We start from the raw sequence: 15,666 nt of genomic DNA on the forward strand, positions 1-15,666 counted from the left end.
TGTTGTAAAAGTCTGTTGTAAAGCTTCCATTTGTTCCTTGAGGAGAGCAAGCATCTGTGCCTGTTGGCCATCTACTTCTGCTTGGGACATGGTTCTGCCTCAGAGAGAGTATCGAGGAGATGCTAGAGAAGTATGAGACATGTAGACAGAAGAAGCTGGTTCTAATGATTCGCCAAGCTCTGCTAGAAAGTCGGAATTGAAGTCTGAATCCTCGAGATCCTCGACCTCTTCCACTGCAGGTGTTTCTGCTGGAGCGAGCGACAGAGGTGTGTACTCCAGAATACGTAACTCGCTGTGAACACGTACTAGGCGCTAGAAGGATATAATACTGTTGACAAAATCCACTCTCCACTCTGTCAGTGAGTAGGCAAGATGGGGGTAGTGCCCAAGGATAAACTCGTAATGCTGAAAGTGCTGAGAGTCACAAGTAAGAAAAATATGCCACACCACCCAAGTCTGGAACTGTATCTCGTGGCGGTGGGTGACGTAAAGTAAATATTCTTGCTGGACCGGCACGGCCTGTGGCATGGGAACAGGTGCATGGACGGGTTCTGGAACGGGTTCTGGAGAATCCGGAATAATAATGACCTCTAGTGCGCGTCCGGCCAATTGTTCGGGCTCTGGAGTATCGGAAATAAGAATTACCTCCGGTGCAGGGAGCGAGTGCGCCGGCAAAATTGCGTCGAGAATCTCGTCTATGTACGAGAGATAAGGCACGGGAATCCAGAATTGATCGCCATCCATTGCGTGCGTGAAGCCGATGCGAGCAAATTGCCAACGCCGAAAGAGGAATTGCACCACGCGGGAGAGAGAGGAGAGGCTAGATTCGTAAGTTGCACCATCTGTTTCTTACGCTGCTGGCCTTTTTGTTAGGTACAGCGGAATGAATGTTTGCGCTTTGCTCAAGATGAGTGCTCCGAACTGTGCTCAAGGTTCCTTTTGTTCTTATGGAAGGGAGAGCCTTTCCTTCTTAATGAGAGAATGCTATGATCACAACCAAAGTGAATGGACACTGTGCGTGCAAGTGTATGAGACTGAGAGATAAAGAGAGAACAAAGATACGACACAGAGACATTGTAAAACCCTCCTCCGAAGGCCCCACTCTCGTCGGCGAGAGTGGTCTACTTATGATTGCACAATCTGGTACAATGGGAATGCATATGACTGATGCAAGTCTAGGCTATGTCGACGACGACGACGGGGATGACGACACGGACCTAAGGGCTGAAATCTACAATCTTTTATCTGCTGGCCAAAAACGCTATGGACTGAAATCTGCGACTAGTCTAAAAACGTTGATTTGGGGGCTGTTTTCTGTGGGTCTTTGACGCTGAAAATCTGCAGGTTTAGGGCTGAAAACTAAGGTTGCTTAAGGCTGAAAACTGAGGTTCTTACCGGGCTGAATCTGCTATTCCTTAGGGGCTGAATCTGCTACTCTTTGAGGGCTAGACTTGCAAGTGTTCAATGCTGAAAACGCCCTGCTGAAAGCTGCACAAAACGCTAGGTGATGAAGTTCTCAAAACGTTAGCTGTTGGGTTCTGTGGCGATGGTGTCTAGATGCAAAAACACAAGGCTTATGCTCTGCAAAAACGCTATCTGATGGTGCTCTTCAAAAACGCTAGGCTTGAGAGGATCTTGCGGGAGGATCTGATGCAAAAATGTTGTGTCCGAGCTTGCTTCTGGCGAGGATTGCTGATGAGAAAAACGCTAGGGGCAAGGGTCTGATGGCGATGGTCTTCTTGCTAGGAGGAAATCCACCAAGGGTCTTGTTAAGAAGTTGCCTGCAGAGCTTGGCTCCTGTTGCCTCTTCTGCCATTTAGTGCTAGTCTAGGTTTGCTTATATACAAACTTACTCAATTTGCCCTACCTACTTTCCAACAAAAGTCACTTAAAAATAATAAGTGAAAAATGTCAAAAATAGGTAAAATAGGCTAAATGCACTGGAAAATTTCCCTGAAGGATTCTGATGGATTCTGATGGGAATGCTTAGGATCATGCTGTGTGCAACCAGAGGATATGCATCTACACTAAGTGACTGGGCATGCACGGTCTGCGAACAGACTAACAAAAGTGCCAGATCGCTTCCTATTCTAGACTGACTTGACTGAACTGAACCCTGGTCATGCTGTAGCTTGTCCACGGACACATAGGGTTGGATGTGTCACGTGACACTTTTGGTTTATTTATTTTTTTAAATGTTGAGGGAACCAAAAGGGTGCCCGCTTTCACTCAATGGGCGGCCGGCCAAAGGTGGCTTTAATTTATTAATGGGTTGCCAAGGTCAATAATCTTCAGCTGGGCATACAAAAAACGATGGCTGGATAGTGAAAATAACGAAGCGCTACCTTATTGCCTGGCGTAGAACATAATTTCCGAAAGGTTGCCATCGTGGGCTTGCAGCGCTAAGGATGCCGCTTGATAAGGGTGCCGCGTGGATTGGTTGTACCATGCGGAGGAGCACCAACGAAGAGACACCGGCGAAGGGGTGCAAAGCAGCCCGCATATAATTCAGCCCGTCTGAGCAGGAAGTCCGCCAAAGGGTGCTCGCACGAAGGGGTACTCACAGGTACAGGGGTACTCACAGGTACATCTCACTTCCGCTCTTACCCATGCAGCAGCAAGAGAATCACGTATGCACACAGCCATGCTGCTGTCTCTGGTTGATTGTATTATGTTTTTTTATACGAGAACAGAAGTAATTTATGTTACCTCATGTCGAGATGTGTGAGTAGGCCACCGTTCTTCAGATTCCATACAACGCCGGGAAGGGGGTAGAGTGTAGCGTCAAGGGTGAGAGGCTCACAACCGTAGGGTCCCGGGAAAAATTTTGCTTTGATACCACTGTGAGGATTCTAGGTACTAATCCTTTATTAAGTACTTAAACTCATGATTAAGACTTAAGAAACTAAACTCTAAGAAAGACTCAGAAGACTCTGTGTTTGATTGATTGATCATAAGTGTGATACAAGGGCTCCTTATATAGGAGACGAAGAGACATAAATGAAAAGACACGTCTCATGGTGAAGAGATGCGACTTTAGACGTAAAGACACATCCTTTCGGCAAAGAGCTGCAACCATTGGGCGAAGAGTCGCACTCGTAGAGCGAAGGGGTATGACCAGTCGTCGAAGGAGTGTGGTTTTTGGCGAAGAGGCATGTCTTTTCGGGGAAGGGGTGTGACCATCCAAGCGCAAGGGTTCTCCTTGGCATGGCACTTCGCGTATCTGCATCAATGAGTAAGTATTGTAATGTAGTTAAGTCACAAACGTGGCACAGCGCACTGGGAGTTGGGGGGCGAGCGATGGCGAGAGAGGGGGGGGGCGGGGTGCAGAGCTTCCGTGAGGGGGATGAGCGGGGGCAGCAGCGAGCAGCGCGTCCTGGAGTGCTTTACATGGCAAACTAATTGTACAGGGTGATTGCAGAAACGTACTTGTCCTGTCTCCCATAATTCTGCCACCATGTAAGAGGAAACTTGGTAGCCTTTGGCCTCAACACCACAGCTCTTAGAAAAGGATAGTCCTAGATTTTTCATGAAGCTAATCATCTCTGCATCAAGCTCCAATTGATCGTCAATGTCGTACATCATATTGATGTAATCATCCTTGAGCTTCAAAAGACTCCTCTCATGGAAAAGCTCTCGCATCTTGTAGAAAGGATGAGGCAATGCAGCCATCCCATGAATGGGACAACTCATAAAGGTCCATCGCCTTTCTACAATGGCCAAGATGTCATCTCGGCTGAAAATTTCAGCAATAAAACAAAGTTGAATTGGGTCACGCCGCAAATTCAAAATGACAACAAGAAGATTTGCAACAAAAGCAATAATCAATTTCAAAAGACAAGTACTTACTAGTTTTGCGTCAAAGACTTGCACTCTATAATGTGTCTCTTCATCTCTATGAAGAGATGATGGACTAAGCCCAATGTAGAGCCCTCCATGTCTGTGACTCATAGAAGCACATACATTGGCTGCAATGCCACTGTCAAACTCTGAACCTGTGTCCAAAAGGACTCATCGAGCACCCGTCGTTGTATGTATTTAGTGGGCTCTGTCTGCGAGTGGTACATCAATCTCCACTTCAGGTCCACGACTGTCTGAAGAAGTGGATCCCTCAATTTGAAGAGTCTCTGTAACACTAAATACATCAATGCAAACCTAGTCTTCAAGGGCCGCACCATGTCAAGTGTGTCGTGGCTCCTGAAGATAGTGTTGGTACTTTCAGAAAATTCTCAGCAATCAGCTTGTCCCTAGTATTCTGTGGTACCTTTTTGCACCCTCCACAATTATTGGTCGTGCCAATGCCTATCAGGTGCTTGACGACACGAGAAATTGTACTCGAGAACTGAAAATTGCTGTACTTCCATTGCCATCGTCAAGTGTTGGAACCCGCTTGCCCTGAAGCGTTGATAATGCGGATGACATTAGTATGCTCCTTCCAGTACGTGTTGCATGGCTTAGGCACGATGATTCTACCGCAAGCAGCAAGACAGACACGAGTAAGAGAGAGAGAGAGAGAGAGAGAGAGAGCCTGCAGGAGGAACTCGGAGAAGAGAGAGAGAGAGAGGAGAGAGATTATTTACCTATGCAGAGCTCCCTGCAAGGTCTCTGCACCTTGGTTACACACAGCTTCAATTTGTGGACAAAAAACTACTCGCAAAGCTTGGGTGAAACCCTCAACCACGCATGAGAGCCGAACAGAATTTTTTTTTAAAACTGCACCACACGGATCATTCCGTACGGTACGGAAACGAGCCGTACGTACATGTTGATCCAACCTTGTTGCAGGGTAACATGCTTTGGTAGCATTCATTTATGCACTATGTATGGCACTGGTATCAGAGCGTCATATATTCTCATGAGCGAGTGGGTGTTTTCAGCATGTTCCCTAAAGAGACAACTCCTCTCTCGAGGAAAAGCAAGCCCATTGATTAGAATAGAGGCGTGCACCTTGAGCGCAAGAGAAAGCAAAGATCATCGACACAAGGTTGCTATTGTGATGCACCTCCAAGAGGGTAGATAATCCTTTGGATCAGAAAGTTGTTACCACCTCGGTACATCAAGAAATCCCTTGCATTGTTGTAACACCTAGCATTATGGATAAGTTGTCAGATCATAAAAATCGTGGAGATGGCACCTCAAGTGCCAATAATCCTCCCTTTTTTTATCATGCACTCCCCCTCCTCCACCACCTCCTCCCCCTCACAATCCTATGGAAGAGTCACGAGTCACGAGGATGATGATGGTTATGGGGTTGCACTTGACAATGCAGCCCAACATAGAGATGAAGCAGTGTGAGATGATTGGCTCTAGAAGCCTCAACAGTCAAAGAAGAGCTTGGCAGCTGAACAAGCAGCCCCCAAGGCACTCCCTATGACCCTTCACTTAAGCATTGACAATACATATGGCAACCAAACAGTCTACCTTCTGTCATGCAACCACAAGAACATAGCACTTCATTGGGACTCAACCCAAGCTCTTTGGAAAATGCGTACTGGTACACACTGACTATCATTTTTCCTATCGCTCCATGAAGCTCCAACATTGACAATTGTATTACTCTGTCAACTAATACATACCATAGTGGTATCACTGCAACAATCATGGCTAGAGAATACATAGTGATTGCCAACCTAACTTTAATTGATATTGAACCTAGCCACAAAGGTGACAACTTAAAAGAAACATGAGGTTAGTGGGGAGGGCAATAGAGAAGGACTAAGAGGGGATAAGAAAAACCTCTTTTTTTTTTTCTTTTTTTCTTTTTTTTGGGGGGGGGGGGGGGGGGACAACTGTTATCTTTTGTGTTGTACAGAGACAGATTTGAGAGTGGCCATTAGTGATTAAGAGCAAAGTTTGACGTTAAAAGCTGCTACACACGGTGCTTACCGGACGCAACAAATTTCTGATTTTTGCAAAAAGTCTTATAAGTCCATCATCTCCCCAATTTAGATGCACCCACTTCGTCACGCTCAAGCTACATTTCAAAAATAGCCATCAGTCTCAGGAATATAACATTTACCCATATCTTTTTTCAAATTTAAAATTCACAGGAAAGGTTACCACAACACGGTGTCATAAGTGGACTCTACTTCCATATCACTTATGAAGTTTTCTGCTCTAAATGAAACTCTTCTCAGAAGATCTTTGCCACTTAATCCCTTATTTGGGGTGCCCAATGTGTGATCAATACATGTCATGTTGGAGGCAACTTGAATCTCTTCTCTATTCAACAGTCTGACCTGGAGGTCTGACTTCTCATTACTGTGCAGGTTAGCTGAGCTCTTGGCAACCTTTTCTAAATTGAAGAAAGCTCTATAGACTAAATCTGCAAAAAAAAAAAAACAGTAAAAGCTTTTTTGTTTACTCTAAAACCTGGAAACAGAATAAAAAGATGTTTTTATCCGAGCTTCTTGACATTTTTCAGTCCTCATGGACTACAGAAAACTCATTGGCCAAGGTGAATATATAGTAAACAGAAAGCAAAGCAAGCAAACTAAAAAGTGGGCATTCTAATTATTCTGCATATATGAAGCCTTCTGCACATCATTTTCAAGGATCACACGCAGGGATTTATTTGCAAGGTAAAGGCTGCAGCTACATACCTTTATCAATATCAACACCCACCATGCTTCTGCACAGAAACTTCTTCGCTGCAGGATGAAGCAATCTCTAAATGAGCACCTTATATTTGTATTAATTTGAGCCACTTACATCAGGTAATGTAACTTTCAACATTTGCTTGGAGTCCAAATTAATGCAAAACTAATACAGGAAAAACTGTGTTTCAATGGATTAAAGTGTCTGCCTCAAAAATACGAACTCCCAAAGTCTCCTAGAAACTTGAGCATCTATACCATAACCAAGACGTTTAGCATCATCTTCAATCAGTTAATGCTCGGATTCAGTACGTAAGGTACGTTAATGAAATTTTAAGATTCATATCAGTACGTACCATTTTTTTGAAACATATATTATACATTTTCTCAAACATATCAGTCATGTATTTATTATATATTAGCAATGACCCTACCATAACCAAGATGGTTAGCATCATCATCAATCAGTCAGTGCTCGGATTCAGTATGTAAGGTGCATATCTTTGCTGGTAAAATTATACGGTATGTATCAGTATATACCATTTTTTTGAAGCATAAATTCTACATTTTCTTCCGAAACCAGGTTTGATTACATGTACTTAGTGCTTCAGACGCTCTACAAGGTGAGAGATCCACTGATGTAGACCGTTGTGGATCCGAAGTGGAGATCGCTGCATCATGCTTAGGAGGACCCGTACCAGATATATACAAAGGAGAGCAGTCACAAGGATCATCGCCACTGGTACTATAGCTCGACTTTACCCGCGGTCTACCTATCAAGAGTGCTGGCCCCTTAAACTTGCCAATTCAGTTAGTAGCTGTTTCACATTGACCGTTGTACATAGTCTCTTATCATGTTTAAAGATACAAAATATGCAGACCACCACAAAGGTGTGATCCCAATCTCCATACAATATACAATCAAATACCAAGAATATTTCTTGGTTCTCAATCTCTCAATTCTCCAAACATGTACATACTTATCAAATCTAAGAGGTGAAAATTATCATCGTGCACAACAAGAAGACTTTCATCTCTGTCCAAACTACATGCAGGTACAACAATATCCTCAAGAGGCTCTCAAGAAGCATGAGTGTAGCTCATTACAAAGACAGAACCTCTGGAGGGGAATCTTGTGGGATAGGATCTGCATCTATAAGGATGCCTTTGTAGCCTTCTCCTCTCCTCCTAGCTCTTTTTGCCTTCGACCTTTTAGTACATTTGGATGCCTCTCCTGAACATCTATCTCCTGTCTATGCTCTAGAGTTCCACTCTCCACGAGCATCCAGCTGCCATATGTCCTGCTCAACCACAGATGGAACAGTGTCCTAGAAGCCCAATAAAGAACACTTGCTGCTAAATATCCCCTCCATATAATATAGAAAATGTGTGCACGTGTGTGTACATATATATACATATATGCATGTACACACATATATTAGGATGCATGCATACCTAGATGAATCCAAGATATACCCAAATTCAACTTTAAATAAAAGTGCAAGGTATTGATTTGTCATCCACAAGACATTGTAACCATCAGCTCCATCGTGTGAAGTATTGATTGAATACTATGACATCCCCACTGACATCATTGGTGCTGTATAGTGGGTATAGAACTAGATTCAAACAATTATGTTACAAAATCATACATGTATTGACCATTAATCACTCTTGGAAGCTTAAAAAAGCAGAATATTCTAACAACAAATGAGTTATTGCATCCCCACCAACTCATAATCAAGACGAATTGGGGACGGTCTTGTAGAACAGAAACAAGACTTACATACATAAGAGACTTGTCTTATAGAACAAACATTAGAGAATTCTCTCAATTGACTCTTGAGTAATAACCGCATATCAAGAATTCTGTTACGGTTTGTCATCTTGTATGTTTATGAACATATTACAAATATCCTGAACTATTTCATGATTTAGGTTTTTTTTTTCATGAAATGGTATGAATTCTACGCACCTTAAAACTCATTGAGTTCAGTACCACGTACCTTACGTTTCTAAGACGAACCAAACACTATGTACTTTTCCACCTTGCTGCAGACTAAGTTCCTCTCATAGCAGATTCTCCTTGTCTACAAGCACCGTGCTCGCTACTGCTGCTCGCCCCCCCCTTGCTGCGCCATCGCTACCCTCTCCCCCCCCCCCCCCCCCCCCCCCCCGCTGCCCCACAGCCCGCCCGCTGCCCCCCCCTGTTTTCGCGCTGCCCTCCTCTCACGTTGCAATCCCCACCCCATCCCCCCGCTCGCTACCGCTTGTGCACCCGCACATTACCCGGCTGCCCACTTCGCCCTCGCCGTCCCCCCATCCCCCCCCCCCCCCCCCCCCCGGTCCTCTTCGCTCCCGAAGGTCTTCTGCACCTGGCTCGGCAACGCTTTCTCTTCGGACAAGTGCTTGGCGTACTCGTTCGCAGATTTTCTTCACCGCCCGCTTCTTCGACTCAGCAGTAGACACAGATGGAGGCTCCAGCTCCACCGCAGAGGGACTCGCCTGAAGCCCCCTCGCCCGACCCCGCTGAGCCCACCATTCGACTTGCTCTTTCGCCGACAGAGCAAGCGAGCCTTGCCGCAGAGGTAGAACGCTTGCAGGCGACTTCTGTCATCTGCAAGGTTCTCGGCACCCGTCCTAGCAAAGGGGAGCTGGGAGACCTTCTCCAGGCCCGCCTCCTCGCAGAGGTGGGCAAGATCTTGGATGTCCAGATTCTTGGACGGGGGTACTACCAGATTGAGTTCGAGACTTCCGAGATGGCCTCCAAGGTCATAGCTATGAGTCCATTGGCCATCCGAGCATCACGCGTCCACTTTCGACAGTGGCGACATGGTTTTGACCCGACTTCGGATGTGCTAGTAGAGGAGGCGGACATCCCCATCTCAGTCTGCTTTCCGGGTTTACGGAGGGAGTACCTTCCACTTCTCTCCAGGATTGGCTCCGCCATCGGGACTGTCCTGGAGACACCTCGTACGGCAGCATCAGTAGCTGCCAAGGCGGCTGGCATCCCTTCAGTTCGAGTTTTGGTCAGAGATACCCACACACTCCCGAAGGTCATCCTTCTGCCTCGGGTGAGTGGGGGTTGGTTTAGACAGAGTGTGGAGTACTCGGGTCTCCCGAACCAGTGCTTCATTTGCAGACAAATGGGCCACCTAGCGAAGGACTGTCCACGGAGGAGACCACGACCCGCACCTCAGCCTCAGCCCCAGCTTGCCAAGGCTGGGCCGCAGCCACAGCCAGCGACAGCGCACAGATTCAGAGCCACCCTCCGAGCCTGGGGCTCCAACGGAGGAGGGGTGGCAGCAGGCCCGTGGCCGTCGACACCAGGGGCCACAGAGACAGTCTGGCACTCAAAGTGGCCCTCAGGTGCCTACTCAGCAGCAGTGGGTCCCCACGGGGAACCGCTTTGGTCCTCTTGAGCAGGAGGAACCCCCTACGCCAGCCTCCACCTCCGCCTCACCCTCGCCAGCCACTCCGCCTTCCGATTTCCCTTCCTCCTCCTCATCCCCTCCCCCGCCCTCTACTCGCGCCCACTCCCCACCTCGCCCCCCTATCTCTGTCGCCCCACCCCGCTTCTCTTCTCCTCCGCCCCGCCCCCCCCCCCCCCCCCCGCTCCTTCTCCCCCTCCTCCTGCTCCAGCACCACAGTCGACTCAGGAGACTGGTCCCTCGCCGGCGGCTAGGAGATCTCTTGGCAGCGCCTTTGCCACGAGTCGCCTAGCGAGAGAGGGTCAGCCCTTCTTGCGGCCCCCTCTGCAGATTCAAACATCTTCCCTTGCAGCTATCCCTCGTGGTCTGACGAGCATTGACCTCCGACGCCACTGGGATTTCTTCGATTACGGGTTCACTCGCTTTCTCGGCGATTCCGCAACAGACCACGGGGCAGCCTGCTTCAGGGTCCACGCTTTGTTCCTTGCCGCTAGGGGGACAGAGGCCTTGGACTCAGCAGTTGGTTTCTCCTTCCCCCTCTGTGGTAGGACTGAGACAAAGTGGTCCCTCGACTCAGTGGTGGGATGGTTGCATACACAGGTTCTTGAGTTCTCTCACCACATGGGAGAGCTTGGCGTTACAGATTTGCTGCATACTTTGTGGCCACTGGCCAAGTTTGCGGTGACACCCCCAGACTCAGCAGGATGTAAACACATTGTGGTGTACTTTTTTGTTGATACGCAGTGTTTGCCTTGCTATGTATACATTCATGAGGACTCCTGGACAGAGGAGGTTGCTTTACGCACGGCTCGCTCTGCTTGGGCTTGGACCAGGCACTCACTGCAGTCTCGCCTATCTAGAGGGCGCTCGGATGCGGATTACTCCCCATCCAAGCCAGTCTCGAAGATAGCCCGTCTTGCTGCTGCGGCAACATCTGTTCTCTCTCGCTCCCCATGAGGATCGTCTCGTGGAACGTGCAGGGACTAGGTGGGCCCCAGTTTCAGCGATAGAGGGGCCGATTGCGTCAGGAGCTTCAGCATTGCCTTGTGGGAGGAGAGATTGATCTCCTTATGCTTCAAGAGCACCATTTGTCTGAGAGCCGCATTCGGCGATGTGGTCAGATTTTGCGTGGACGCTATGATACCTTTTGGTCAGCTGCTTTTGGACCTGGAGGCATCCAGGGTGGGGTATGTATGACTATTGCGGACTCATTGCAGCAGGCCATTGTGGGCAGAGGGATTATTGTGCCAGGCAGGGCTCAGTGGATTACTATGCAGGTTCAGGGTGGCCTTGTGGGTTTCCTGAACATCTATGCGCCCAATGTGGCGAGTGCTCGTGCAGAGTTTTGGTCACAGATTGTTGAGTCTTTGCCACCGGTTGACCAGTGGTGTGTAGGAGGGGACTTCAACATGTTGGAGGACCCTTCTGACAGGATCGGAGGCAGCCATGCTACTGTGCATGGAGTCGAGTTAGCAGCTTGGGAGAGGTTGTGTATGACTTTGAGGGTCTCGGACACATGGCAGCATTCTGGCTTTGTGAGGCCTCCAAAGAGTCTTGCCTTCTCTAGATCGGACCGCAGAGTGGGAGGAGTGAATCTATCGTGCATAGATCGCTTCTACACTAGTGACCACTTCAGTCACTTGGGGGGATCAGTGGGCATCCTGGCAGGGACATCCTTCTCGGACCATGCACCAGTGATCCTCACAGTGGCAGACAGGTAGAGGAGTGGGAGCACGATGCTTCGCATCCCAGAGCGGGTCTTGTTGGACTCAGCACTCAGAGAGAGGGTCGAGGCTCTATGGACAGAGGGCATGGACAGCCAGGCTCCACCTGCAGACAGAGTGGCCTCAGGCCTAGCTCAGCTTAGCCACTTCTTTCTCCAGGAGTCTCTGGCTCGACGGGCTGCAGCGAGAGAGGAGCAGCCTCTCAGACGAGGCATTGCTTCACTACAGAGGATGCAGGAGCAGCATCCAGACAGTCCATGGTTGGAGGAGCACTTACAGCAGGCTCGACAGGAGCTTGCTTGCACAGAGGAGAGGCGCCATGAGTTTGCCTTTCACCGACGGGCATCTCAGTGGACTCAGGTGGGTGACAGAGTGACAGGTGCTTTTTTTGAGACAGTGGGACCTCGGCACTCGCATGCCAAGGTCAATCAGTTGAGGAGACCCGATGGGTCAGTTGTTTGTAAGCCAGAGGATATGCGTGCAGTTGCTACTGACTTTTACCGTGAGTTACTGTCGGTTACTGTCGGCTGAGCCCGAGTCAGAGAGACAGGATGCATGCAGGGAGTAGGTTTGGGCACAGATGCCTTGTCTTGTGACTGAGGAGATGCGCCAGAGGCTAGAGATACCTCTTCAGCTTGAGGAGCTGCACACAGCTCTTAGGGCCCTCCCTCGTGGTAGCTGTCCAGGTGAGGATGGGCTGACTCCCAGCTTCTTCTTGGAGTACTGGGACCTGCTTGGCCCATATCTTTGTAGTGCCTTTCAGTACATTTTGCACACGGGAGTGATGCCGGATAGCATGAGTGAGGGCCTGATTTACCTCATTCCAACGGAGGGTGGCTCCTTGGATGAGATTCGACAGTGGCGCCCCATCACCATTCTCAACTCAGCCTACAAAATTCTTGCCAAGGCTCTGAGTTTGAGGATTCGGCCACTTTTGGAGAGCCTTATACATGGGACTCAGACAGGTTTTGTCAAGGAACGCAGTATCCTTGACAACATCTTCACTTTTTGGGAGGCTTCTGCCCTTGCACGGCTCCATGGGGAGGACCTTGTGATTCTTCTTCTCGATTTTGAGAAGGCATACGACAGAGTTGACTGGGACTTTCTAGAGGGCACGCTACGCAGGATGGGCTTCTCAGATGCTTGGATCAAAGGGGTGTCAGCTTTGTACAGACAGGCTCACAATCAGGTGCTATTGGCAGGAGGTAGAGGTGAGCGCTTCATGCTCACACGTTCGGTCAGACAAGGTTGTCCTCTTGCCCCTTTTCTCTTTCTGTTCTATGCGGAGGCGATGAGCAGATTTTTGGTGTCACAGCAGGTTGGTTTGAGAGGCTTAGCACTCCCTATACGCGGAGATGAGCTTCTGGACGCTGAGTTTGCCGACGACTCAGCCTTGTACTTAGAGGGCCAGGAGGCCAATCTACACAGATGTGAGCAGGCTTTGGAGACCTTCTGCTGTGCATCGGGCGCATTGATCAACTGGAGAAAGACAGTGGCTTTCTCGATTGGCAGTGCTCCTGTGCCAGATTGGATGCCAGGAGAGGGTTTCAGGTGGATTCCTCCAAGGACTGCAGTTCGGTACTTGGGTTGTCAGGTTGGTCTGGACTTGTCCCCCGAGCAGCAGATTGCTCCTCTTCTCTTGTCCATCAGGAGAAAGCTGTTACATTGGAGCTCAGCACGACTTTCGCTGGCTGGTAGAGTAGTAGTTGCCAACCAGGTGTTGTTGGCGACTATGTGGTACATCACTTCTTGCTGGATCTTCTCGAGTTCTTGTATCAGCCAGGTAGAGAGGCTGATCAGGAACTTCCTTTGGTCAGGTCGCGATGCTCAGATTGCCCGAGCCAAGGTGGCTTGGTCGGTCATCACACTTCCTTGTTCTCAGGGAGGGCTTGGAATCATTGATCCTGCACAGCAGAGCAGAGCCCTTCTTGGGAAGTTTGTCGTCAGAGGACTTCTTCCAGGCGAGGAGCCCTGGAAGGAATTCTTGTTGCAAAGGCTTCGTGCCAGGGTGCCTCAGTCAGGAGGCCCTTGGCAACCTTCGACAAGATGGATCTTTTCAAAGTTGCGCCGAGTTGGTTTGAGCAGGAGACTGGAGGACAGATTCGCTGTGAGTTTGCTTCGATCTTGGGAGCTCTTACGGGGTGGCCTAGAGCAGAGACACCCGACGTGCACGGAGGAGCACCTACGGCAGCCCCTCGTCTAGAACCCCATGGTTAGCACTCAGAGAGGCCACTTGGTTGGGAGTCGGCCTCATGTTTCTTGGGGTCCCATGGCGGCAGGTCCAACGCGTTCTCTAGGTGACTGGCTAGAGTTCACACGTTTGTCAGAGGAGGTGCAGGCTGTCCAGCTACAGGTCATGAGAGGGGTGCAGAGCATGTGTCAGGACATCTAAGAGTCAGTTCCAGTTGAGTGGCTCACACCTCTCGAGCCTGTAGCACCCCGGTGGATGGGAGCCTTCACACGACTGGAGGTTCTCATTTCAGTCAGGGCTTGCTAAGAGACTGTCCCAGCCCTATTCTTCGAGCTTCAGGGTGGGGGACGATTACAGCGAGTTGCAGTAGAGGCCCCGCAGGTAGCAGAGTGCTGTTTCCAGAGGATCCGAGTTGTGGGCATTTGTGGGAGGACTTGCGTCATAGACCCTGACCCAGCAGCTTTTGAGACTAGACACTGGAGGCTATGGGCTTGGGAGTGTTGTCCACTGGCACGAGTACAGTGGGATCCTGGTGAGTGGCTATGGAGGGACCCCTTCTCTTTTGCCGACTGCCCAGGAGTCCCCTTCTTTCAGTACACTGTTCGGCTTGGACGTCATATACTTGCAGCACAGAGAGAGGCCCGCCCCGCTGCAACACGTCATTGGTAGGAGGAGGGCCTCACAGTCGAGTTCTTGGCAGCTTTTTGGCAGAGGCTGTGGGACTCCAGACAGCCGAGGCGAGTCACCTTGTTCCAGTGGCTGATTGCACACAGAGCCACAGCAGTAGGGAGCGGAGCTGGCTTGTGCATAGTGGTCTCTCGGCCGCATGTGCAGCCTGTGACCAGTTGGTGGAGAGTCAGCGTCACTGTCTTTGGGACTGTTCCTCGGCCCAGCAGGTGTGGCTACGTGTTCTTCGGCTGATGCCTGCCCTCTCCACGGCTCGACAGTACACTTGGGGGCCAGCGGCTTGGTCCACCCTCACGGGCCCAGCACTTCAGTTTAAGCTATCTTCCACCAGCAGGATGATAGTGATACAGGGGGGGCAACCTACACTCCAGCCTGCTACAAAGATTACTCCACAGGAGTGGTGCAGTGAGAGAGAGGAGTGTTGGGAGCTCATCAGCGGCCTAGCTCTCTGGTTCATCTGACGGGCCCGCTGTTTCCGCATCTTTGAGGCTCGTCCTGTGCCACCAGCAGAGACTGTTCGTGACTTTTGGCTAGAGCTGATCCATACTCTCAGAGGACAGCTTGAGGGACTACAGGGCAGCTCCAACCACATGCGGGAGCGCCGCGAGGCTTTTCTTCGACTCTGGCACCCTGGGCCTTTCTACACCATAGTCCAGGGGGTGCTCAGATGGCACTACTGTCCACCTGTGTGGCTCTTCCCTCCTCCCATCTCTTGATTTAGCCTCATTGTATATATGCTGTTTTTTCATTGGGAGAGTCTCCCCATCATGCTTGTTGTAGCCCTCTCTCGCAAAGGTGGATGTAGCCCTATGGGCAGTTTTCATTAACTAATAGAAGGATCTTTTTCTCGGAAAAAAAAAAAAGTTCCTCTCATAGCTCCAAACATTGGAGTGCAACCAGGTCCATACATACAACAGCCTTTTTCACAGGATCGCATGTAGATTAAGTAGTATTAATAACAAAACCAGCACTGGACGATCATCAGGTACCATAGAAGCATTGCGCTTGCCAAGCTTAGGAGTTTTACATGTGTTCCC

At 49.4% G+C, this 15,666-nt stretch overlaps 1 protein-coding gene across 1 annotated transcript in view; it reads right to left on the minus strand.

Annotated features, from left to right (window-relative positions):
* Positions 1 to 15,666, minus strand: part of LOC147442877 (S-adenosyl-L-methionine-dependent methyltransferases superfamily protein) — a 51,969-nt gene that overhangs the window by 11,963 nt on the left and 24,340 nt on the right. Inside the window, exons 3-5 of the mRNA XM_086528880.1 lie at positions 6,603 to 6,650; positions 6,061 to 6,325; positions 5,887 to 5,974 (exon numbers count right to left, since the gene is read on the minus strand). Of these exons, the coding sequence (XP_086385006.1) occupies positions 5,887 to 5,974; positions 6,061 to 6,325; positions 6,603 to 6,650 (401 nt within the window). The remainder of the gene's footprint in view (positions 1 to 5,886; positions 5,975 to 6,060; positions 6,326 to 6,602; positions 6,651 to 15,666) is intronic.

The sequence above is a fragment of the Adiantum capillus-veneris genome, chromosome 14 (genome assembly GCF_014529385.1).
Source record: "Adiantum capillus-veneris isolate H3 chromosome 14, ASM1452938v2, whole genome shotgun sequence".
Taxonomy (NCBI): Eukaryota; Viridiplantae; Streptophyta; class Polypodiopsida; order Polypodiales; family Pteridaceae; genus Adiantum; species Adiantum capillus-veneris.